At 46.1% G+C, this 26190-nt stretch overlaps 1 protein-coding gene across 2 annotated transcripts in view; it reads right to left on the reverse strand.

The window, feature by feature from the left end:
• The window catches only part of cyp2u1 (cytochrome P450, family 2, subfamily U, polypeptide 1), a 33442-nt gene extending 26631 nt beyond the window's left edge, over positions 1 to 6811 (reverse strand). For both annotated transcript variants that reach the window (XM_085995694.1, XM_085995693.1), the window contains exon 1: positions 6437 to 6811. In XM_085995694.1, the coding sequence (XP_085851820.1) occupies positions 6437 to 6791 (355 nt within the window). In that variant the 5' untranslated portion in view covers positions 6792 to 6811. The remainder of the gene's footprint in view (positions 1 to 6436) is intronic.
• Positions 6812 to 26190: the final 19379 nt, after the last annotated feature.

Raw genomic sequence — 26190 nt, forward strand, 5'->3', positions numbered from 1 at the left:
CAGTGGAGAGGGACTTCATGTTACTGCAGGAGTGTCCTACCCAAAATGGTAAAATTGCGCTCTAACAAACAGCTTAAAGTGCAAAACATAGGAACAAGTGCCACTGAGACCATTACGTATACACATACCTCGCCTTTAAAACATTTGGTTACGTGACTTTTCAGTTGAATACACTTCCTCCCTCTTTAATGCATAAAGAATTGCTGACCAACAGGCCTCAAGAAAATATTCACTAATGATTTAAGAGACAATTCGCAAGCTGGAAGGGCAAGCGAGTTACAAGCCTCCCGACAATGAAGTGTTTTCCAGTAGCTCATCGCGCAACAGTTAACAATTCCATTATACTGTTTTTTTGGTACAGGAACACTTACAGCTCCAGACCCATTTAAATTCCAGTAATATTCATGACACTGTGTGACTGGAGATCATGGGACATCATCAGTATTATTTCCAGCTTACACAATAGTGCCAAACAACTCAGTAAACTTCAGATTCCAAAGTATGATAAAACTGCAAATAACTGTTCATACCTCAGAGCACACGTGTTTTATAACTGCAAACCCACAGCATCTTGCAGCACGCCTAGTAGAACTATGATTAAGTATCACTAAGACCGCCTAGTTCCACCTATGCAACATCGCCCATCTCCACTCCTGCCTCAGCTCATCTGCTGCTGAAATCCTCATCCATGCTTCTGTTACATCTAGACTCAGCTATTCCAATCCTCTTCTGTCCAGCCTCGCACCTTGCACCCTCCATAAACCTGAGCTCATCCAAAATTCTGCTGCCCATATCCTAACTTGCACCAAGTCCCTTTCACCCATCATTCCTGTGCTCGCTGACCTACACTGGTTTTCAAATTCCTCCGTGGCCTTGCCCCTCCCCATCTCTGTAGTCTCCTCCAACCCTCCGAGATCTATGCGCTCCTCCAATTCTGCCGTCTTTCGCATCCGATTTTTTTTTTTGCTCGTTGGCGGCTGTGGCTTCAGCTGCCTAGGTCCTCTGGAATTCTCTCCCTAAACCTCTCCGTGTCTCTACCTCTCTCCTCCTTTTAAGATACTCCTTAAAACCACCTCTTTTACCAAGCTTTTGGCCACCTGTCCTAATATCTCCTAATGTGGCTCGCTGTCAAATTTTGTTTGATAATTGCTGCTGTGAAGCACCTGGGAATATTTCACTACATTAAAGGCGCTATATAAGTGCAAATTGTTGTTGTTGTTGTTGTTAATCCATTTTCTCTTCTCCTTTCTTGGGTATCCCCTTGCTATGCACCATTATTGGCTGAGAAGGTGGCCATGCAAGCTGCTCTCGGATCATCTTCCGTGCAGCCTTGAAATTTGCTGGCAGGTGCTTAACAGCAGCTCCGGGTGATTATTTAGGATTCATCCTCCCTTTTCTAAAAGGAAGCATATGGTATCTGCTCGTCATCTCTGTGATGAAGAACTTTCCATATAGAGGAATCATGGGCTCAAAATTCTGAGGGGTCAGAGGAATCCCTACAAAATATCTTGCAGAATACAACTGATCATGGAATCCTGTATAGGGTGAAGTGCACTGAACTAGCTAAAGCTCAGGTGACTGACCTCACACTAGGCAACATGTGAGTTCAGACACAAGTGGCTCACATGTTGAGGGACAGGAACTGCAAGTGTTCCAACCGATGGAGTTACCTCAAGCGTAGCGTCAATATTTATTAAAGGTAGCTCATGACATCAGAAAGAGTGGATTGTTGCAAAACTTTTATTATCTGATATCTTTTAAAAGGGTGTTTATAGATGTAATTTGTCCCTTGCATGTTGGGAATAATTTGGGGAAATACAGGAAACTTTCGTTTAACCGGAGGTTAAATGTCCGGAAAGCTCTATCTACCGGCAAAATTCAGGAGCCGTTTCCTATAAGTTTTTTTACTTCTTGTTGCTTTTTTTTTCCCAGTCAGGCTCTGCAAGGTCTAGCTGAAGCTGTTGCTTAGCTAGAGATGCTTTTAAGCTGCGGCCGACTGTTTTGAAGCTAAGCAACAGGGTTTGTTGATTCACACGCAGCTCAAAAGCTCCGTATGTTTTAACATTAGTGCTGGTTTCTACGGCAGTTTTGATGGTACGGCACCAGCTCGGTCCCGTCAGTGCCGGATACCAGAAAGTTTCCTGTAGTAGGGATGAAGTTGGTTCTCGTCGTACCCATTTTTTTGAACACAAAATTTCTTGTGTTCAAACCCCCCACCCCGAACTAACGCAGGCTTCCAAATTGGAAGCCAGAGACTTCCAAGTGTCCAGGACATCTACCTGAACCAGGCGTTAGGGTGCGAATGCCTGCTCCAAATACGCTGGGCAGAGCATGCGCCACTCAGTTTTTCAGGGTCTACAGTAGCCTAACCAGCGGACCATAAAGGGACCGGTGGAGGCTGCCTACAAAGACATAAGTGACTTCTTTATACTTTTGTTTCTGTGGAACAAAGGAGCAATAGTGCTCCTCCTGATTCCACTAAAATACTGCAGGTCTACAGTGAGAAATATATCTGACAAAAGTCACAGACCTGAAACGTTAACTCTGTTTCTTTCTCCATAGATGCTGCCTGACCTGCTGAGTATTTCCAGCATTTTCTGTTTATATTTCAGATTTCCAGCATCCACAGTATTTTGCCTCGAGAAATATAGGCTTGGACACCGGGAGAGCTCCCTGCTCTTCTTCAAATAGTTCCGTGGGGCTTTTGTAAGCATACATGTGCAGGCAGACATGACCTCAGTTTGACACCCCTGACAATGTAGCACTCCCTCAGTACTGCACAGACGTGTCAGCCAAAATTATACAATCAAGTTCCATGCCATGCTATCCACGAATAATGGCACAGATTTTGATTTGGAGGAGACTCAGTCTGCTTATGGAAAGATCCTTTTTGAAGGAGTGCAAATTAGGAGAAAGTCCAAACTATAACACTATGACTTAACACTCCACTGTGGGGCATGTTCCTGCACCAAGCTGTACCACCGTAGCACAAAATAAAATAATTCTATAAAGAGCAAAGTGTTACATCCTTTATTTCCAACATACCTTTGCACCACCCCCACACCTTCACCCTCTCCCAATCGCTTATTTGATCAAAGCCACAATTCTGTGCGACAAGGCAGACTTTCCACCCGTTTTTTCTAACCACAAGGGCGAGCTAGCCTCTGTCAGACACCACACTCAGCAACAAGGCTGAGCAGTGACATGGCTCGTGACTCGTATGTCTACTGGATGGAGCAATAGTTCGAGCTATGACTGGAATCTGCCCCCACAGTACTGTGAAACAAAATGTCTTCAAACAATTATTACACCAAGTCATTACAGAATTAGTTTCACAAGAAATTGATTCTAATCGGTTCTGTAAATTACCCAGTGATTTTATACAGCGCTAGTCTTTATCAATTTTGATTTTTCAGGAACCAGTCAATACTTTTTGAAGCAGGAGGTGGGTGAGGGCGACTTTTTTTCCCCTTTAGGTTTTTGTGGGGAGGCCACTGGAGTTTTTTTTCTTTTTTACGTTTTGGGTTTTTTGGTTGGGGGGGGGAAGGGGCTTTTGCTGTGTTTTTTGTTTTGTCCTTTAGAGGATCTCCCCTTGTCTTATCTCTCTACCTCCCAGTTTTTTCTGTCTTTTTTAAGTGATCAGTGCTCACTGTTCTCGTGTTTCGTGGCTTCAATTATGCTATTTAATTGAAGCGTAAAGTATTTTCTGCTGCAACCATTAATAGCCTTTTCAGAACTGGCAGACTGACTGTGTTTCTGGCATTCTCCATTTTCATTTCCGACCTCCTGCGTATATAGCAGAGGTGCAAGAATGCCACTAGGAGTGACCCTTCTTTCTAGTTTCTGCCTTTCCCAGTTAGTAACCCCGCCCCCCACCCAATGGTGGCAAAGCTGAGATAAAAAGTTCAGCTTGCAGGCAAAATTAATGTGACTGTTTCTCCCTCAGTTTCCTTTGTTGTTTTTAGTCAGTTTCTGTTTCTCTTGTTTCACTCTTTCTTTCCTTTCTTCCCTGAAGTACTCCCTGAAGAGCCAATGATCAAATAGCATACATAGAAGTGCACAAACATCCTGGAGAACTGTTTAGAAGTCAGGTGCCAATGTAGATGTTCACAATTTGGAAAACATTAATCCCTTGTCTATATTTGTATGTGGAATGATATACAAGATTCTTTATGACTTTTTTATTAAAATTACATAACTGCAAATGACAGTGGGATGAAATTCTCCTATTAAAGAAAAAGAGATTTTTTTTCTCTAATTACAAACCCACTAACAAAATCAAGGGAACGTGCAGCTTTAAAAATGCAAGCTTTATGAGAATACAGTTTTGTTAACAAGTCATTAATTGATGAGAAAATTGGACTATTGTGCTCTTTGTTGAGAAATTTCACTTATTCATATGTCTATTTAAATATATATATTTTGTAATGGTCCATTGCATTGCATCCACATGCAATGCCAAGCATACAAAATATCCTCATTAGGGGCAATTTCCCCACAATGTACATAAGACGTAGGAGCAGGAGTAGGTCATTTGGCCCCTCGAGCCTGCTCCGCCATTCAATAAGATCATGGCTGATCTGATCTTGGCCTCAACTCCACTTCCCTGCCCACTCTCCATAACCCTCGACTCCCTTACCCTTCAAAAATCTGTCTATCTCCACCTTAAATATATTCAATGACCCAGCCTCCACAGCTCTCTGAGGAAGAGAATTCCAAAGATTCACAACCCTCAGAGAAGATATTCCTCCTCATTTCCAATATAAAAGGGTGCCCCCTTATTCTGAAATTATGCCCCCTAGTTCTAGATTCCCCCACGAGGGGAAACATCCTCTCTGCATCTACCTTGTCAAGCCCCTTCAGAATCTTATATGTTTCAATAAGATCCCCTCTCATTCTTCTAAACTCCAATGAGTATAGGCCCAACCGGCTCAACCTTTCTTCATAAGACAACCCCTTCATCTCCAGAATCAACCTCATGAACCTTCTCTGAACTGCCTCCAATGCAAGTATATCCTTCCTTAAATAAGGAGACCAAAACTGTACACAGTACTCCAGGTGTGGTTTCACCAACGCCCTGTACAGTTGAAACAGGACTTCCCTACTTTTATACTCCATTCCCTTTGCAATAAAGGTCAACACTCCATTTGCCTTCCTAATTACTTGCTGTACCTGCATTCTAACGTTTTGTGATTCATGTACAAGGACCCCCAGATCCTTCTGTACCTCAGCATTTTGTAATTTCTCCCCATTTAGATAATAATTTGCTTTTTTATTTTTCCTACCAAAGTGGCTAACCTCGGATTTTCCCACATTAAACTCCATCTGCCAGATTTTTGCCCACTCACTTATATCCCTTTGGAGATTCTTTGCATCCTCCACACAATTTGCTTTCCCACCTATCTTTGTATCATCAGCAAATTTTGCTACATTACACTCGGTCCCTTCATCCAAGTCATTAATAGATTGTAAATAGTCGAGGCCCCAGCACTGATCCCTGCAGCACCCCACTAGTTACAGTTTGCCAACCTGAAAATGACCCATTTATCCCGACTCTCTGTTTTCTGTTGTTAGCCAATCCTCTATCCATGCTAATATATTACCCCCAATCCCGTGAGCTCTTATCTTGTGTAGTAACCTTTTATGTGGCACCTTATCGAATGCCATCTGGAAATCCAAATACACGACATCTACTGGTTCTTCTTTATCCACCCTGCTCGTTAGATCCTCAAAGAACTCCAGCAAATCTGTATACACACTTTGATGTGGCACTCAACTTTATATGCATGCTTATGCCTATTATAGGGCTTCTGTGTGGACTCAGTTCTACCACTTGTGCACATACTGGTCCAAAACGTATGAGGATACTGAATAGGTGGGTGCGGATTACAAAACTGACATCCAATCAATTTAGGATTTGGATATTCTAAGGCACAAAAGTGGTTTTGTTAAGTCAACTGAACCAAAGGCTGTATTGCTCTCTATATTTAACCATTTAGTACTCTCTCATCCATTGGCACTATCTCAATATTTAGCCAGGTGGTACTCATCCACTGGCACTCTCTCTATTTAACAGGTTGGCACACTGTCATCCACTGGCACTCTCTATTTAACCAGTTGACACACTGTCATCCACTGGCACTCTCTATTTAACCAGTTGGCACACTGTCATCCACTGCTACGCTCTCTATTTAACCGGTTGGCACATTGTCATCCACCGGTTCTCTCTCTATTTAACTAGTTGGCACACTGTCATCCACCGGCACTCTCTCTATTTAACTAGTCGGCACACTGTCATCCACCGGCACTCTCTCTAACCAGTTGGCCCACTGTCATCCACTGGTACTCTCTCTATTTAACCGGTTGGCACACTGTCATCCACTGGCACTCTTTCTAACCAGTTGGCCCACTGTCATCCACCGGCACTCTCTCTAACCTTTGCGCTGGGTTATGATGGTGATCAAAGGAATGGTAGGTCTGTCGGAGAACACCTCGGCATGGAGCTGCAGCGCCTCTCTGACCACCTCGAAGCCATTCAGCACAACCAGGAGCCGGCTGCCCAAGTACAGGCTGGAGACGCTGCCGTAAACCTCGCCCATGGCGGTGAGCAGCAGGTGCGGAGGGAGCGGGGCTCCTGAGCTCGACTTCAAGGCCAAGGCCGGCAGCGAGCCGATCAGGGGCCACCACGGCGGGCCGGCGGGGAGCCTAGCCCGACTCCGACCCTTCCACTTCAGGAGGTAGTGGGTCAGGAAAAAAACAGCGAGCGCCAGCAGGCCGACCGCCGCCTCCATGGTGCGTGACGTCACTGGCAGGCGTGGAGTCAAAGGGCGATGGCTCTGCCCAATCAGGTCCTCAGGAGACACTGGGCTGCCCCAGTCTCAGTAAACAATGTGGCAACACAGGCCTCAGCTCAAGGTGCCGTCAAATTCAAGAACTGAAAGGAATGCAATTCACTGAATGAGCAGACGGGCTGCCCCAGAGACCTTAGGTCACCACACTTTAGAAAGGATGTAAAGGCCTTTGAGAGGGTGCAGAGGAGATTTAACAGAATGGTTCTGGGGTTGGGGGATCTTAGCTACAAAGACAGGTTCACACTTCATCTAGAGCCATCTTTTGTCTCTTCACCTGACCTATTACCATCTCGTCTCGTCTTGAATATCTCTTACTGTCTCTTCACTTCCCTTTTGTTCTTTCATCCCCTCCCCCATTTCCCAGCCCCCAAACTGGCCTTTCAATCTGTTTCATTCCCTGCCTTTTTTTTCTCAGTTCTGAAGAAGGGTTTCGACCTGAAATGTTGACTCTATTTCTCGCTCCACAGATGTTGCCTGGCCTGCTGAGTTTTTCCAGCGTCTTCTGTTGTTATTTCGGATTTCCAGCATCCGCAGTATTTTGCTATCGTTGGAGAAGCTGGATTTGTTTTCATTAGAGCAAAGGAGGTTGACGGGTGATTTGATAGAGGTGTACAAGATTATGACGGGTTTGGATAGGCTACACAGGGAAAGGCTGTTCCCACTAGTTGATGGTACAAGGACTAGGGGATGCAGATTTAAGGTTTTGGGCAAGAGATACAGGATGTGAGGAAAAACTTTTTTACACAGTGAGTGGTGATGGCTTGGAAGTCACTGCCGTCAGAAGTGGTGGAAGCGGAGACACTCAATGTTTTCAAGGGGAGACTGGATAGGTAATTGAGGGAAGTAAACTTGCAGGGCTACGGGGATAGAGCGGGGGACTGGAACTGACTGGATTGCTCTACAGAGAGCCAGCACGGACTTGATGGGCTGAATGGCCTCTGTAATGTATGTACCTTTAAGGGGGAGAACTACTTTTTACAGCTCATGTATACTGCAGTACCGGCAGTAACCACACCTGTATATAACGTTGAGTAGTAATCTGTACAGTTCAGTTGCAGTCTGAGCCACGTTGAGTAAACACCGTTTGTACCGTTCTCCGCAGTCTGTGTCTGATTATACACGGACATAACAGTGGCGACGAGGCAGATTCGAACCTACCTGCAACTCTGCATCACCTCCCAGGGATTCGCTCCTGGAGAATAGTGGAAGAAGGTCGAGTCCAGAAGCACGGGCGTCGACCACGGGCAACCGCCCAGTAATCCAGTGGAGATTTGAGCATCGCAGGGGAGGCTGTCGAGAGCCAGGCTTGGCTTTCCAGTCACGGTGGTCCAGCGAAACGGGCTGGCAACAGGTACTGCGCAGACCCTTCCCGGACAGCGGCGGGCTAGAGCCTGACCGAGCGGCACAGAAAAAGGCCGAGCAGCGTCGACGGGGGAGAGAGAGAGGGCAAGAGCGCACAGGGTGCAGCCGGTGTTCAGGACCGAGCGGCGTCAACGGGGGAGAGAGACGAGAGAGAGCAGAGCGCAGCCGGTGTTCAAGGGCCGAGCAGCGTCAACGGGGGAGAGAGGCACGCAGGAAAACGTGAGGCGCTGCCATTGCCACGAGGACCGCAGAGAGCGGCATTGGCAGCAGCGCAGGAGCAGCGCGCGAAACCCACAGGGTGTCGCCATTTGCCACGAGGACCGCCGAGAGTGGCGTTGGCAGCAGTGCGGGAGACGCCATTTTAAGGCGCAGCGGGGAAGAAAGGAAAGCGCGGGAGACGCCATTTTAAGCCAGTCTAACCGCACCCAAAAATGCCGAAGAGTGGCAGTATCACAGCGTTCGACAATGAAGTCGAAGATTGAAGGACATATGTCGAACGCATAGAAGTATACTGCAAGACGAATGAAGTGCCAGATGACAAGAAAGCGCTGGTATTGTTGAATTCAATGGGTGCAAAAACGTATGGTTTACTACGAAACCTAGTAACCCCAGAGAAGCCAGTAGAAAAGGATTTTGAAAACATAGTGTCAATCCTACAGGACCACTTAAACCCCACACCGCTGCTGATAGCAGAAAGATTTAAGTCTCACAAAAGGAACCAGCATAAAGATGAAAGTAATGCTGAGTATTTAACGGAACTGCACAAGCTATCGAAACACTGCCAGTTTGGAACGGGACTAGCAGATACTTTAAGGGACAAGTTTGTGTGTGGGCTTCAAAGTGAAGGAAACCAGAAACGGCTTTTATCTGAAAAGGACCTTACGCTGGAAAAGGCTTTCAGCATTGCGGTATCATATGAAGCAGCAGCACGGGGTGCTGCAGAGATACAACAGAGACCGCAAGAATATGGCACAAACGAAATGTCATGGAACAGTGAAGTGCTATCGCTGTGGCAGAACAACACATGACCAGAATGATTGCTGGTTCAAAGACAAAGTGTGCAGACAGTGTGGAAAAGTAGGACACATAGCACGAGTCTGCAGGTCGGGAAAGAAAACCAGCAATAAGAAACCGACCAAAGGAAAGTACAAGAAGGTACATAAGATAACGGAGAATAGTTCAGACGAACAAAAGAGTGATAACGACACCGAAAGCAGGGAACTGAGTTGTCTGAAACTACATAATGTGATCACAACAGAGGATCACCGAACCATTTGGGTCACTCTCAAGATAGCAGGAGTCCAGGTAAAGATGGCATTGGACACAGGATCACTAACAGTCATAAACCGACGGGACTACGAGCGGCTATTCTCACACATACCCTTGAGAGACACAAAAATTATTTTGAAGACGTACACGGGGCAAAAAGTCTACCCCAAAGGAAAAATAAGGGTGACCGTTATATATAACGGTAAGGAAACACCAAAACTGGACCTGTATGTATTGCAAGATGGAGGACCACCATTACTGGGACGTGAATGGATCCGGAAAATACAACTGGATTGGGCATTCCATACAGGCACTGACTGTGGCTGACAAAAAGGATGACGACGTCACACCTGGGTGACTGTCAAAGATCCTAACTGACGCGAAAGAAGTGTTCCAGCAAGGACTTGGAACACTAAAAGGCATGACAGCGCCGATTAAAATTGAAGAAAATGCAAGTCCAAAATTTTTTAAGGCCACACCGGTACCTTATGTGATCCGCCCAGCCGTCGAAGCAGAGCTGGAGAGTCTGGAACGTTCAGGTGTACTGTCCAAGGTAGACTGGAGCGAGTGGGCTACACCCATCATCCCTGTGATGAAAAAGTCGTTGAGCAGCACGCCTGGGGAACCAAGGAAGGTTCGCATCTGTGGGGACTTTAAGGTAACAGAGAACCCGGTCCTTCACACCGTACGATATCCACTTCCACGGATTGAAGATATTTTCACCTCGCTATCTGGAGGGAAACGCTTCACTAAGATGGATCTGGCCCAGGCATATCTGCAAATGGAGGTAGAAGAAGCATCAAAAAAATACCTCACAATCAACACCCATAATGGTCTCCACCAATACAACCGGCTGGTATTCGGGGTAGCATCAGCTCCGGCTATTTGGCAGAGGGCAATGGAACAAGTCCTGCAAGGGATCCCAGGGACCCAGTGTTATTTGGACGACATCCTGGTCACGGGCGAAAATGACAGTGATCACCTTGCCAACCTGGAGCAGGTGCTCACGAGATTGCAGGAATATGGGCTCCGAGCTAACCACCCCAAATGCGAGTTTTTTAGAAAACAGATCTCGTATTGTGGCCACGTTATCGATAAAGAGGGGTTACATAAGTCCCCAGAGAAGATTGAGGCTGTAGTCAAGGCTCCAGCACCGGAAAATGTGTCACAACTGCGGTCGTTCCTCGGGCTGGTAAACTACTACCATAAGTTCTTGCCAAATTTGTCTACAATACTACACCCACTGAACACCCTACTGCAAACTGGGGTGCCATGGAAATGGACTGACAAATGTAGACGAGCTTTCCAGAAAAGCAAAACACTAATCACATCAAAAGAGGTATTGGCCCATTACAACCCAGCATTACCAATTCGGTTGGCATGTGATGCGTCACCCTACGGCATTGGAGCGGTGCTGTTGCACAAATTCTCGGACGACTCGGAGAGGCCAATAGCCTTTGCGTCACGATCACTAACCTCAGCCAAGCGTAACTACGCCCAGATTGACAGGGAGGCCTTGCTGACTGACCACCAGCCTCCTTTCTCCATTTTTAATCCGAAGAAGGGCGTTCCGGTGATGACTGCACAACGACTACAAAGATGGCCACTTTTTCTAGGGGCGCACCACTATGAGATTGAATATAAGGGCACGAAACAGCATGGAAATGCTGATGGGCTATCACGCCTGCCACTGCCTACTGCGGAGGAAGCACCAGCAGTGGATCCTGTCGAAATATTCCATTCGACTATAGTTGAATACCTACCGGTAACTAACGCTTGTATCGAAAAGGAAACCCGAAATGACCCGACACTGTCTCGAGTATATGATTTGACGGTGAAGGGATGGCCAGCACATGGCAACTCACTGTTGCCAGCATTCTCGACAAGGAGAGAACAGCTGTCAGTGTGCCGGGGGACCTTGATGTGTGGATCCCGAGTGGTAATTCCACCCAAGTTAAGGGATAGAGTGCTCAATGGGCTTCATGAGGGTCATCTGGGAGGGGTAAAAATGAAAAGCCTAGCCAGGGCTTAAGTGTGGTGGCCGGGAATCGATAAACAACTCGAGGACCTCACCAAGAGCTGCTCAGGATGCCAGAAAGTCCAAAATGCACCACCACAGGCCCCTCTACACCCATGGGAGTGGCCCTCATCTCCATGGCAATGGGTGCATATTGATTTTGCTGGTCCATTCATGGACTCTGTTTTTAATAGCCGTGGATGCGCCCTCGAAATGGCCTGAGGTCATCAAAATGTCCTCCACCACCACGGAGAAAACTATTGCAGTCCTACGGACCATTTCTGCCAGGAATGGCTTGCCAGAACAGATTTGCTCCGACAACGGACCACAGTTTGTGTCCGAAGAGTTCCGGAGGTTCTTGAAAAAGAATGGGGTGAGGCATTACACATCCGCCCCGTATCATCCAGCCACAAATGGATTGGCTGAGAGGTTCGTACAAACCTTTAAGAAGGCAATAAAGGCTATGTACAATGACAACATTCCGCTGCAGCACAAGGTGGACAATTTTCTGTTCGCCTACCGGAATGCGACACATGCAGTCACCAACCAGGCCCCAGCCATGATGTTCTTTAACCGAAGGTTAAGACCTCGCCTGGATTTGCTCAGACCAAACGTACGAAGAGATGTTGAGAGTAAGCAATTCCAGCACATCCATGAGAAGCCAACAAGGAGCTTCAATGTAGGGCAACCAGTCTTGGCCCGCGACTACCGAACAGAAAAATGGCAGCCAGGAATGATATGCACATGGCAGGGCCCACTAATGTACACAGTGGACATTGGGGAGAGCATCGTGAGACGCCATGTCGACCAGATCCTAGAGTCACAGGAACAAGTCAACCCCATGCCTCGCCCATACGTACCTGGTGATGAACCCAACGTACAGGTAGCATCTACCCCAGAAACAGTAGCTTCGGAAGCTGATGAACCAATCGACGACAGGGGGCCAGAATTGCCTCCGCACCAAGAGCAAGACACTCGGGAAAGGCGCTATCCAGAAAGGATCAGGAAGCCTCCCCAAAGACTGAATTTATAAATAGACTATTTTCAGCAAATGTTGCATGTTAAAAGTGTTAATTGTAATTAGTTTGATATTTAATTGTTAAATGAGTGTTATGGTACTGTTAATCTAAAAGGGGAGGAATTGGAAAGTATGTACCTTTAAGGGGGAGAACTACTTTTTACAGCTCATGTATACTGTAGTACCGGCAGTGACCACACCTGTATATAACGTTGAGTAGTAATCTGTACAGTTCAGTTGCAGTCTGAGCCACGTTGAGTGAACACCGTTTGTACCGTTCTCCGCAGTCTGTATCTGATTATACACGGACATAACAGCCTCCTTCTGTGCCGTTATGACTCTATGACTTGAGCACAAAAATCTAGGCTGACACTCCAGTGCAGTACTGCCGCATTGTCGGACGTGTCGTCTTTCGGCTGAGACATTAAAACCGAGGCCCTGTCTACTCTCTCAGGTGGACGTAAAAGAGCCTATGGCACTATTTCGAAGAAGAGCAGGGGAGTTATCCCCGGTGTCCTGGCCAATATTTATCCCTCAATCAACATCACTAAAACAGATTATCTGATCATTATCACATTGCTGTTTGTGGGAGCTTGTGTGCGCAGATTGGCTGCCAAGTTTCCTACATTACAACAGTTTCTACACTTTGAAAAGTACTTCATTGACTGGGACGCTTCATCAGAACTGGAAAAAGCTGGAAATGTAACATATTAAGCAGGTGCAGAGACTGGGGGGGGGGGGGGGGTTGGTTTAGGAGGGGAGGAAGGAATTGAAAGAACATACTGTGAAAATGTTGCAAATGGGAATGTCAAAATCATACTGCATGAAAAATGGGGGCAGGGATTATTATCTGAAATTGTTGAACTGGCTGTTGAGTCCGGAAGGCTGTAAAGTGCCTAATCGAAAGATGAGGTGCTGTTCTTCGAGCTTACGTTGAGCTTCATTGGAACAATGTAATAGGCCGAGGACAGAGAGATCAGAGTGGGAGTGAAGCGGAGAATTAAAGTGACAGGCAACCGGAAGCTCAGGGTCACCCTTACGGACTGAACGGAGGTGTTCCGCAAAGCGGTCGCCCAATCTGCGTTTGGTCTCCCCAATGTAGAGGAGACCGCATGTTACATTTCCAGCTTTTTCCAGTTCTAATGAAGGGTCCCAGACCTGAAACGTTAACTCTGTTTTTCTCTCCACGGATGCTGCCTGGCCTGCTGAGTATTTCCAGCATTTTCTGTTGTTATTTCAGATTTCCAGCATCCGCAGTATTTTGCTATTATTTCATTGGCTGTAAAGTGCTTTGGGACATCCGGTGGTCGTGAAAGGTGCTATGGGGTAGAGAATTCCAAAAATTCACAAAGCTTTGAGTGAAGAAATTGCTCCTCATCTCAGTCTTAAATGGCTGACTCCTTATCCTGAGACTATGCCCCCTAGTTCTAGACTTCCCAGCCAGAGGAAACAACTTCTCAGCATCTATCCTGTCAATCCCCCTCAGAGTCTTATGTTTGAATGAGATCACCTCTCATTTTTCTAAATGCAAGAGAGTACAGACCCAATCTACTCAATCTCTCCTTATAGGACAACCCTCTCATCCCAGGCATCAATCTAGTGAACCTTTGTTGCACCACCTCAGATAAGGAGACCAAAACTCTGCCCAGTACTCCAGGTGTGGTCTCACCAAAGCCCTGTACAATTGCAGCAAGACTTCCTTACTCTTGTACTCCAACCCCCTTGCAATAAAGGCCAACATGCCATTTGCCTTCCTAATTGCTCTACCTGCATGCTAACTTTCTGTGACACCTAAATCGATCTGAACACCAACATTTAATAGTATCTCACCATTTAAAAATATTCTGTTTTTCTATTCTTCCTACCAAAGTGAATAACCTCACATTTCCCCACATTATACTCCATCTACCACCTTATTGACCACTCACTTAACCTGTCTAAATCCATTTGCAGGCTCTTTGTGCCCTCCTCACAGCTTACTTTCCTACCTAGCTTTGTATCATCAGCAAACTTGGATATATTGCACTCAATCCCTTCATCTAAGTCATTAATATGGATTGTAAATAGCTAAGGCCCAAGCACTGATCCTTGCGGCATCCCACTAGTTACAGCCTGCCAACCAGAAAATGACTCGTTTATCCCTGTCCATTAACCAATCCTGTATCCATGCTAATATATTACCCCCAACCCCATGAGCCCTTATCTTGCATAGCAACCTTTTATGTGGCATCTTATCGAATGCCTTTTGGAAATCCAAATATACTACATCTACTCGTTTCTTCCTTATCTACCCAGCTAGTTACATCCTCAAAAAACTCTAATAAATTTGTTAAACATGATTTCCCTTTCATAAAACCGTGTTGACTCTGCCTAATCATATTATGATTTTCTAAGTGCCCTGTTACCACTTCCTTAATAATGGATTCCAGCATTTTCCTGACAACTGATGTCAGGCTAACTGGCCTGTAGTTCCCTGTTTTCTCTCTCCCATCTTTCTTGAATAGCGAGGTTACATTTGCTATCTTCCAATCCGCTGGGACCATTCTAGAATCTAGGGAATTATGGAAGATTACAACCAATGCATCCACTATCTCTGCAGCCACCTCTTTTAGAACCCTAGGATGTAGGCCGCCCAGTCCAGGGGATTTGTCGGCTTTTAGTCCCATTAGTTTCTCAAATACTTTTTCTCTATTGATATTAATTACTTTAAGTTCCTCACTCTTATTAGCCCCTTGGTTCCCCACTATTTTTGGTATGCTTTTTGTGTCTTCTACTGTGAAGACAGATACAAAATATCTGTTTAAAGTCGTTGCCATTTCCTTATTCCCCATTATAATGTCACCTGTCTCAGCCTCAGCTTGCTTTTGCTACTCTGTTCCTTTTTATGTACTTGTAGAAGCTCTTATAATCTGTTTTTATATTTCTTGCTAGTTTACTCTCATTCTATTTCCTCCCTTTTTATCAATTTTTTGGTCAAACTTTGTTGTATCAATTTTTTGGTCATCCTTCGCTGGTATGTGTGGCTATGAGTGCAGGTGTTGTTGAGGATTTTTTGTACTTAATAACTGACTCATTCATCTGTTTTAAACTGTGTGGTCGTGACTGGTGCAGAAGCGAGTCATGCTTCCAGCATCTGCATGGACACTCATAACTTATCTTGGCTGACCTGGTGAGGTTACTAAAATGTTTATGACACTGAATCGCCATTTGTGGGATGGTTCTGGTGGTACTGACTGTCAGTGCTACCTTCTTTGAAACTGAGCAGTCCTTTCTGGGGTTTCCTTTTCTGGCTGTCAAAGAACCTTTCTCTCTTGCCTTTATCTCTGTTAGCAAGATGTCTATCACAGCTTCAGAAAATCTCAGGGCTTTGGCTATTATAATCTCCTTTAAATTGCTCCTTCTTCTGTCACTGGAATTGTTACTTGAGCTCTGGCTCCAGCGGTCTTTCTCTCTCTCTTCTAATGCTTCTGGCCTCTTAAGCTGCAGCTGCCATTGAACTGCTGCAGCTTTTCCCTCTCTTCCAGTAGTGGAGAACCAGTCCAGTGTGGGATTTCTGCTCTAAAGCAGCCATAAATGACTCCACCTCTCCACCAGCTGTGGCTCAGTTGGTAGCACCCTTGCCTCTGAATCAGAAGATTGTGGGTTCACGTCCCACTACAGAGACTTGAGCACAAAAATCTGGGTTGATACTCCAGTGCAGTACTGAGGGAGTGCTGCACTGTCGGACGTGCCGTCTTTCAGGTGAGACATTAAACCGAGGCCCCATCTGCGCTCTCAGGTGGATGTAAAAGATCCCATGGCACTATTTTGAAGAAGAGCAGGGGATTTATCCCTGGTGTCATAGTCAATATTTATCCCTCAATCAACATCACTAAAACAGATTATCTGGTCATTATCGCATTGCTGTTTGTGGGAGCCAATTGGCTGCTGCATTTCCTACATTACAACAGCGACTACACTTCAAAAAAGTACTTCATTGGTGTTGTGTATGTACCTTTAAGAGAAGAACTGATTTTATACTGCAGTACCGGCAGTGACCACACCTGTATATAAAGCCAGAGCAGGCTTCTGTACTTCAGTCTTAAGTTACCCTCTGTTCAGTAAATACCTGTTATTATTGTTCTCCTGCAGTCCGTGTATTATTGATACTCAGACACTCCACTGGTGATGAACAGGTTCGAACTCACCTGCAGTACTGTATCACCTCACGGGGATCTTTCCCTGAGAAGAAGCTTCTTGGAGGTCGAAGTCAGAGCAACGGGCGTCGACCGCGGGCAACTGCCCAAGGATCCATCGGAGTTCAGAGAATTGCAGGGGAGGCTGTGGAGAGCTGGGCTTGGCTCCCCAGTCAAGGTGTTCCAGCAAATCGTGCTGGTAGCAGGTAGTGCGCTGACCCTTCTGGACTGCGGCGGGCTCAAGCTCGATCGAGCAGCTCTGCAAAGGGGCCGTGCAGCGTCGTCAGGAGGAAAGAGAGAGAGAGAGGGTGGAGTGCACAGGGCGCGGTTGATGCTCAAGAACCGGGCAGCGTAGAGAAAATAAAACGAGGGGAAGAAAAAGTGAGACGCGCCGAAGCCGCGGGTCGCCGCCATTACACTGTAGAACGCTAGGAGCAGCGTGGCAGCAAGGGGAAGAAGGAAAAGCGCGGGAGGCGCCATTTTATTCCATTGGGGAAGAAGGAAAAGCGTGGGAGGCGCCATTTTAATCCATTGGGGAAGAAGAAAAAGCACGGGAGGCGCCATTTTAAATCACCCAAGATGCCGAAGAGTGGCAGTATCACTGCTTTCGACAATGAGGTAGAAGACTGGACCACGTATGTGGAAAGAATTCAAGTGTACTGCAAGGCAAATGAGGTGGCTGATGGAAAGAAGGCGTCGGTATTATTAAATTTGATGGGCGCGAGATCGTACGGCCTATTGCGGAATTTAATTACCCCAGCTAAACCAATGGAGAAAAGTTTTGAAGAGATTGTTAATATCTTACAGGAACACCTAAACCCTACACCGCTGCTGATAGCAGAAAGATTCAAGTTCCATAAAAGAAACCAGCACAAAGATGAGAGCAATGCTGACTATCTTACGGAACTACGCAAGTTATCGAAGCGCTGCCAGTTCGGAGCAGGACTGGTAGACACCTTACGGGATAAGTTTGTCTGCGGGCTCCAGAGTGAAGGAACCCAGAAACGACTACTTTCGGAAAAGGACCTGACGCTAGAACAGGCTTTCAGCGTGGCAGTATCCTACGAAGCAGCAGCACGGGGAGCTGCGGAAATACAACAGAAACCACAAGAATACAGCGCTAACGAAATGGCGCATGGAGCAGAAAAGTGCTATCGCTGCGGCAGAACAACCCATGATCAGAAGTACTGCTGGTTTAAGAACAAAGTATGCAGGCAATGTGGGAAAATGGGACACATAGCAAGAGTCTGCAGGTCGGGAAAGAAAACCAACACTACAAGAACTACTAAGGAAAAGTACAAGAAAGTAAAGAAATTGACAGACAGTAGTTCGGAAGATCAGGAGAGTGATAATGACTCCGGGAGCAGGAGACTAAGTTGTCTAAAGTTACACAACGTGATCGCAAAGGAGGATCACCGAACCATTTGGGTCACCCTCATGATAGCAGGGTCCCCAGTAAAGATGGAATTGGACACAGGATCAGCCCTAACTGTCATGAATTGATGAGACTATGAGCGGCTATTCTCACACATACCCTTGAAGGACATGTCCATTGTATTGAAGACATACACGGGGCAAAAAGTCTACCCCAGAGGAAAAATAAGGGTGCCAGTTAAATACAACGGCAAGGAAACACAGAAACTGTATGTATATATACTACAAGATGGAGGACCACCATTATTGGGACGTGAATGGATCCGAAAAATACAATTGGATTGGCATTCCATTCAGGCACTAACTGTGACTGACAAAAAGGATGATAACGTCACATCTGGACGACTGTGAAAAATTCTAACTGACGCAAAAGAGGTGTTCCAACAAGGACTTTGGAATCTAAAAGGAGTAACGGCAACGATAAAAATCGAAGATAACGCAAACCCCAAAATTTTTAAGGCCAGACCGGTACCGTACGCGATCCGCCCAGCCGTTGAAGCAGAGCTGGAGAGTCTGGAGCATTCGGGTGTGCTGTCCAAGGTGGACTGGAGTGAGTGGGCCACACCCATCATTTCTGTAATGAAGAAATCATTGAGCAGCACGCCTGGGGAGCCGAAGAAGGTTCGCATCTGTGGGGACTTCAAGGTAACTGTGAACCCAGTCCTGCACACAGTACAATATCCACTTCCACGGATAGAAGATATTTTCGCCTCACTATCTGGAGGGAAACGCTTTACGAAGATTGATCTGGCCCAAGCGTATCTACAAATGGAGGTGGAAGAAGCATCTAGGAAATACCTCACGATAAACACTCACAAAGGCCTTTACCAGTACAATCGACTGGTATTCGGGGTAGCATCAGCCCCGGCTATTTGGCAGTGGGCGATGGAACAGGTCCTGCAAGGGATCCCGGGGACCCAGTGTTATTTGGCCGACATCCTGGTTACGGGCGAAAATGACAGTGAACACCTTGCCAACCTGGAGCAGGTGCTCACTAGATTACAGGAATATGGGCTACGAGCCAACCGCCCCAAATGCGAGTTCTTCAGGAGACAAATCTCGTATTGTGGCCACATGATTGATGAGGAAGGGTTGCATAAGTCGCCAGACAAGATTGAGGCTGTAGTCAAGGCTCCAGCACCGGAAAATGTGTCGCAACTGAGGTCGTTTCTCGGGTTGGTGAACTACTACCATAAGTTCTTGCCGAATTTATCTACAATTCTGCACCCACTGAATGCCCTGCTGCAAACTGGAGTAACATGGAAATGGAGTGATGAGTGTAAGTGTGCCTTTCAGAAATGTAAATGCCTAATCACTTCAAAAGAAGTATTGGCCCACTACAATCCAACATTACCGATTCGGTTGGCATGTGATGCGTCTCCCTACGGCATCGGAGCGGTGCTGTCACACAAATTCCTTGACGGTTCAGAGAGGCCAATGGCCTTTGCGTCGCGCTCGTTAACCTCAGCCGAGCGTAACTACGCCCAGATTGACAGGGAGGCCCTCAGCCTGGTGTGGGGGGTGAAGAAGTTCAATCACTATCTGCACGGGCAGAAATTCACCCTACTGACTGATCATCAGCCCCTGGTCTCCATTTTTAACCCAAAGAAGGGCGTTCCGGTGATGACGGCGCAACGGCTGCAAAGATGGTCACTTTTTCTAGGGGCACATCAGCACGACATAGAGTACAAGGGTACAAAACAGCATGGAAATGCTGATGGGCTGTCGCGCCTACCGTTGCCTACGGTAGAGGAAGCACCTGCAGTGGACCCTGTTGAGATATTCCATGCGACCATAGTCGAATGTCTACCTGTTACAAACTCAAGTATAGAGAAGGAAACCCGAAATGACCCAACACTCTCTCGGGTCTATGATTTGATGGTGAAGGGATGGCCAGCACATGGCGACTCACTGTTGCCAGCATTCTCGCCAAGGAGAGAACAGCTGTCAGTGTGCCGGGGGACCTTGATGTGTGGATCCTGAGTGGTAATTCCACCCAAGTTGAGAGATAGAGTGCTCAATGAGCTTCATGAGGGTCATCTGGGAGGGGTAAAAATGAAGAGCCTAGCCAGGGCGTTTGTGTGGTGGCCGGGAATCGATAAAGAAATCGAGGATATGACCAAGAGATGCACAGGATGCCAGAAGGTCCAAAACGCTCCACCACAGGCCCCGCTACATCCATGGGAGTGGCCCTCATCTCCATGGCAACGGGTACACATTGATTTTGCTGGTCCATTTATGGACTCCATGTTTCTAATCGCCGTGGACGCCCATTCGAAATGGCCAGAGGTCATCAAAATGTCCACCACCACGGAGAAAACTATTGCAGCCCTACGGACCATCTTCACCAGGAATGGCTTGCCAGAACAGATTTCTCCGACAATGGGCCACAGTTTGTGTCCGAGGATTTCCGGAGGTTTCTGAGGAATAATGGGGTGAAACATTACACATCTGCCCCATATCATCCAGCCACAAATGGATTGGCTGAGAGGTTTGTTCAGACCTTTAAAAAGGCAATAAAGGTGATGTATAACGACGACATACCACTACAACACAAGGTGGATAATTTCTTGTTTGCTTACCGGAATGCGACACATGCAGTCACCAACCAAGCTCCAGCCATAATGTTCTTCAACCGAAGGCTAAGATGTCGCCTGGATTTGCTCAAACCAAACATAAGACAAGATGTTGAGGATAAGCAATTCCAGCACATAAATGAGAAGCCAACCAGGAGCTTCAAGATAGGGCAACCAATCTTGGCCCGCGACTACCGAACAGAAAAATGGCAGCCAGGAACGATATGCACACAGCAGGGACCACTAATGTACACAGTGGACGTTGGAGAGAGCATCGTGAGATGCCATGCTGACCAGATTCTAGAGTCACAGGAACAAGCCAAAACCATACCACGAGCATGTGCACCTGGTAATAAACCCAAAGTACAGATTGCGTCTACCTCAGAAGCAGTGGTATTGGAAGCTGACGAACCAACCAATGACAATGAGCCAGAATGGACTCCGCCGCAAGAACAGGATACTCGAGAAAGGCGCTATCCAGTCAGGATCAGGAAGCCTCCTCAAAGACTGAACTTATAAATGATTATTTCAGTTGATGTATATAGTACAGAGAAAATTGTAATTGTAATTAGTTATTATTTAGTTGTTAAATGAACGTTATGTACTGTTTATCTAAAAGGGGAGGAATTGTTGTGTATGTACCTTTAAGAGAAGAACTGATTTTATACTGCAGTACCGGCAGTGACCACACCGGTATATAAAGCCATAGCAGGCTTCTGTATTTCAGTCTTAAGTTACCCTCTGTTCAGTAAATACCTGTTATTATTGTTCTCCTGCAGTCCATGTATTATTGATACGATACTCGGACACTACAATTGGCTGTAAAATGCTTTGGGACATCCGGTGTTCGTGAAAAGTGCTATATAAATGCAAGTCTTTCTTTTTCTCCTCTAAAGAAAATGCTGTCAGGGCTCAGCGGGATCACATGGACAGGTGGAAAACCTATCGTCCCATCACTTGTCCAATGGGACCAGGAAAATCTGCGCTGATGCTTCCAATGTCCTAATTCAGAAACAATCATGTTCCACACAGCATTTAGTTATATCTCAGTTGATTTTTTCTTATAACCCACAATCCTGTTCCCAACCAGATGTTCTGGCAACATTTTTTTCTGACTGCTTTATTTTTATTGAGAAACCATGATGATGCATCAAAGGCCATAGTACAGAACACCACCAAAGTTGAAAAAGAATAAAAGAGGTGAGGTAAATCAGTCAATGCTGTTTAGGTGACACCAAGCTTGAGCTTTAAAAGCAAAGTCTTGATTATAGCACAATGAGGATGTATAGTGTATAGGATGAAGCATTTGCATTGAAGGAAAAAGAAAGGAATATTCAGAGGAACACTGATCATAGCAATAATGATAAAATAGAGAAAAGAATACAATGGATAGGGAGGCTGGAGGTGAGAGATGAATCATCTGTCAAACAACTTCAGTAACTGCCTTATCCTCATATTTATTTAACATATCCATGAGTCTGTGGATGCAAACACTTTTAATCCCAAATCTGGCTTTATTCTTGTCTGCAAGGATGGCTGGTGTGGGAAATGGAAAAATCACAGTAGTATTGTTAGGGGTGCTCTTCTGACCCATACTTCTGAGCAGCGGTTTAAAAAGAGCGGGAGCAGTGAGCAGAGCGACGGTTTAAAAAGAGCGGGAGCGGTGGTTTAAAAAGAGCGGGAGCGGCGGTTTAAAAAGAGCGGGAGCGGCGGTTTAAAAAGAGCGGGAGCGGTGGTTTAAAAAGAGCGGGAGCGGTGGTTTAAAAAGAGCGGGAGCGTTGAGCAGTGAGCAGAGCGGTGGTTTAAAAAGAGCGGGAGCGGTGGTTTAAAAACATAGAAACATAGAGATAGGAACAGGAGTAGGCCATTCGGCCCTTCGAGCCTGCTCCGCCATTCAATGAGATCATGGCTGATCTTCGTCTGAGATCATAGCTGATCTTACCAGTTCAGTACCCCGTCCCCGCCTTTTCTCCGTAACCCTTAATCCCCTTAGCCTTCAGAAATATATCCAATTCTCTCTTGAAAATATTTATTGAATTAGCCTTCACAGCCCTCTGTGGCAGGGAATTCCACAGGCTCACCACTCTTTGAGTGAAGAAATTCTTCCTCATCTCTGTTTTAAATGATTTGCCCGCTATTTTTAGACTGTGGCCCCTGGTTCTGTGCTCCCCGGCCATTGGAAACATTCTCTCTGAATTCAGCCTGTCCAGGCCTGCCATAATTTTATATGTTTCGATGAGATCCCCTCTCAATCTTCTAAACTCCAGTGAGTACAAGCCCAAACTATTTAATCTCTCTTCGTAGGTCATTCCCGCCATTCCAGGTATCAGCCTGGTGAATCGCCGTTGCACTTTTTCCATGGCAAGAACATCCTTCCGCAGATGGGGCGACCAAAACTGTACACAATACTCCAGATGCGGTCTCACCAGCACCTTGTACAGCTGTAGTAAGGTATCCCTATTCCTATACTCGAACCCCCTTGATATGAAGGCCAACATACCATTTGCCTTCTTAATCGCCTGTTGCACCTGCATGCTCTCCTTCAGTGACTGGTGCACAAGAACACCCAGGTCCCTCTGCACTTCCCCATCTCCCAATCTATTGCCATTTAGATAATAATCTACCCTCCTGTTTTTACCCCCAAAGTGGATAACCTCGCATTTATCCACATTATAGTGCATCTGCCACGTATCCGCCCATTCCCCCAACCTGTCCAAATCGCACTGTAGCCTCCTGACATCCTCATCAGAGCCCACCCCTCCTCCTAGTTTAGTGTCGTCAGCGAATTTGGAAATATTGCATCCAATTCCCTGATCCAGATCATTTATATATATTGTGAACAGCTGGGGTCCCAGGACAGATCCTTGCGGCACCCCGCTGGTCACTGCCTGCCACTCCGAAAACGAGCCGTTTATTCCAACTCTCTGTTTTCTATCCGCCAGCCAGTTCTCTATCCACGTTAATACTTTGCCCCCAATCCCATGAGCCTTAATTTTGCATGATAATCTTTTGTGTGGAACCTTATCGAAGGCTTTCTGGAAGTCAAGGTACACCACATCCACTGGCTCTCCCCCATCTATTTTACCAGTTACTTCCTCAAAAAATTCCAGCAGATTAGTCAAACACGATTTACCCTTTGTAAATCCATGTTTACTCTGTCCGATCCTTTCCCCATTTGTCAAGTGCTCCGCTATTTTATCCTTAATAATGGACTCTAGCATTTTGCCCACAACCGATGTAAGGCTTACTGGTCTATAATTCCCTGCTTTCTCTCTACCCCCCTTTTTAAATATTGGGGTAACATTAGCTACCCTCCAATCCACGGGTACTGTTCCCGAGTCAATGGAGTTCCGGAAGATGATCCTTAGAGCATCTGCTATCTCCAGGGCCACCTCCTTAAGTACCCTAGGATGTAGTTTATCAGGCCCCGGGGATTTGTCGGCCTTCAGTCCCCTCAACTTACCCAACACCATATCCCTAGAGATACTAATTTCTGTCAGCTCCTCCCTCTCATTAGTCCCTATGTTTGCCGATATTCCTGGGAGGTTATTTGTGTCCTCCTTTGTGAATACAGAACCAAAGTATGAGTTTAATTGGTCTGCCATTTCCTTATTCTCCATTATATATTCTCCCGAATCGGACTGCAAGGGACCGACTTGGGATTTTACCAGTCTTTTCCTCCTGATATACCGATAAAAGCTTTTGCAGTCTGTCTTTATGTTTGCTGCAAGTTTACTTTCGTATTCTATTTTCCCCTTCCTGATTAATCCCTTTGTCCTCTTTTGCTGTATCCTGTACTGCCCCCAATCTTCCGGTCTGGTGCTTTTTTTTGCCAGTTGATATGCTCTTTTTTTTGATTTTATGCTGTCCCTAATTTCCCTCGTTATCCACGGTTGAGTCACCTTTTTAGGTTTATTTTTATGCCAAACCGGTATAAACATGTTCTGGAATTCTTCCATTCTATCTTTGAATGCTTGCCATTGTCTATCCACTGTCAATCCCCCCAGAAACACCACCCAATCAATCTTACCCAATTCCCGTCTCATACCCTCGTAATTCCCTTTATTTAAGTTCTGGACCTTAGTCTCTGATTCAATTTCCTCACTCTCCATCTCGACTGAGAGCTCGATCATATTATGATCGCTCTGACCCAAGGGGCCTCGTACAAGAAGATTGCTGATAAGTCCCTTCTCATTGCACAATACCCAGTCTAAAATGGCCTGATCTCGAGTCGGCTCCTCGACATATTGGTCCAGATAACCGTCCCGAAAACATTCCAGGAATTCCTCCTCCTCAGAATTTTTACTAATTTGGGTAGTCCAATCAATATGTAAATTAAAGTCACCCATGATGACAGCTGTGCTCTTATCGCACGCTTCTCTAATTTCCCTTTTTATGCCTTCCCTCACCTCCATATTACTATTTGGAGGCCTATATATCACACCCACTAACGTTTTCCTCCCCTTGCTATTTCTCATTTCTACCCATACAGATTCCGTTTCATCCGAGTTAATATCCTTCCTTTCCATTGCATTAATCCCCTCCTTTACCAGCAATGCTACCCCACCTCCCCTACCTTTTTGCCGATCCTTCCTAAATATTGTATATCCCTGGATGTTAAGTTCCCAGCCTTGCCCACCCTGCAGCCACGTTTCTGTAATCCCAATCAAATCATACTTGTTTACCTCTATTTCCACAACTAATTCATCCACCTTGTTCCTAATGCTTCTAGCATTAAGATACAAAGCCTTCAGGCTTGCTTTTTTCACACTCTCATTATGAATTAGTTTGGCCCTTTGTGTTTCTCTCCTTTGCTTATTGCTTCTCACCTTTCTACCATCTATTTCTGACTTCATATGACTTCCCTCTTTTCCACTACCTAGGTTCCCATCCCCCTGCCAAATTAGTTTAAATCCTCCCGAACCGCCCTAGAAAATATTACCCCGAGGACATCGGCTCCCTCACAGTTCAGGTGTAGACCGTCCCCTTGGTACAGGTCACTCCTCCCCAAGAACTGGTTCCAATGCCTCAAGAATTTAAATCCCTCTCCCTTGCACCACTGCTCAAGCCACGTATTTAGCTTATCTATCTTACTCTCTCTAAACTTATTAGCTCGTGGCACTGGTAGCAATCCAGAGATTACTACCTTTGAGGTCCTACTTTTCAATTTAGCTCCTAACTCCCTAAATTCAGCTTGTAGGACCTCCTCCCTCTTTTTACCTACATCGTTGGTACCTACATGTACCACGACAACTGGCTGATCCCCCTCCCCCTTCATAATGCTCTGCACCCGCTCCGAGACATCCTTGACCCTTGCACCAGGGAGGCAACATACCATCTTGGAGTCTCGGTCTCGGCCACAGAAACTCCTATCGATCCCCCTTACAATTGAATCCCCTATCACTATAGCCCTATCCCTCTTTTTCCCGCCCTTCTGTGCAGCAGAGCCAGTCATGGTGCCCTGAACCTGGCTGCTGGTGCCTTCCCC

Source organism: Somniosus microcephalus, chromosome 8, assembly GCF_052327205.1.
Source record: "Somniosus microcephalus isolate GS21.2 chromosome 8, FLI_Smic_1.0, whole genome shotgun sequence".
NCBI lineage: Eukaryota > Metazoa > Chordata > Chondrichthyes > Squaliformes > Somniosidae > Somniosus > Somniosus microcephalus.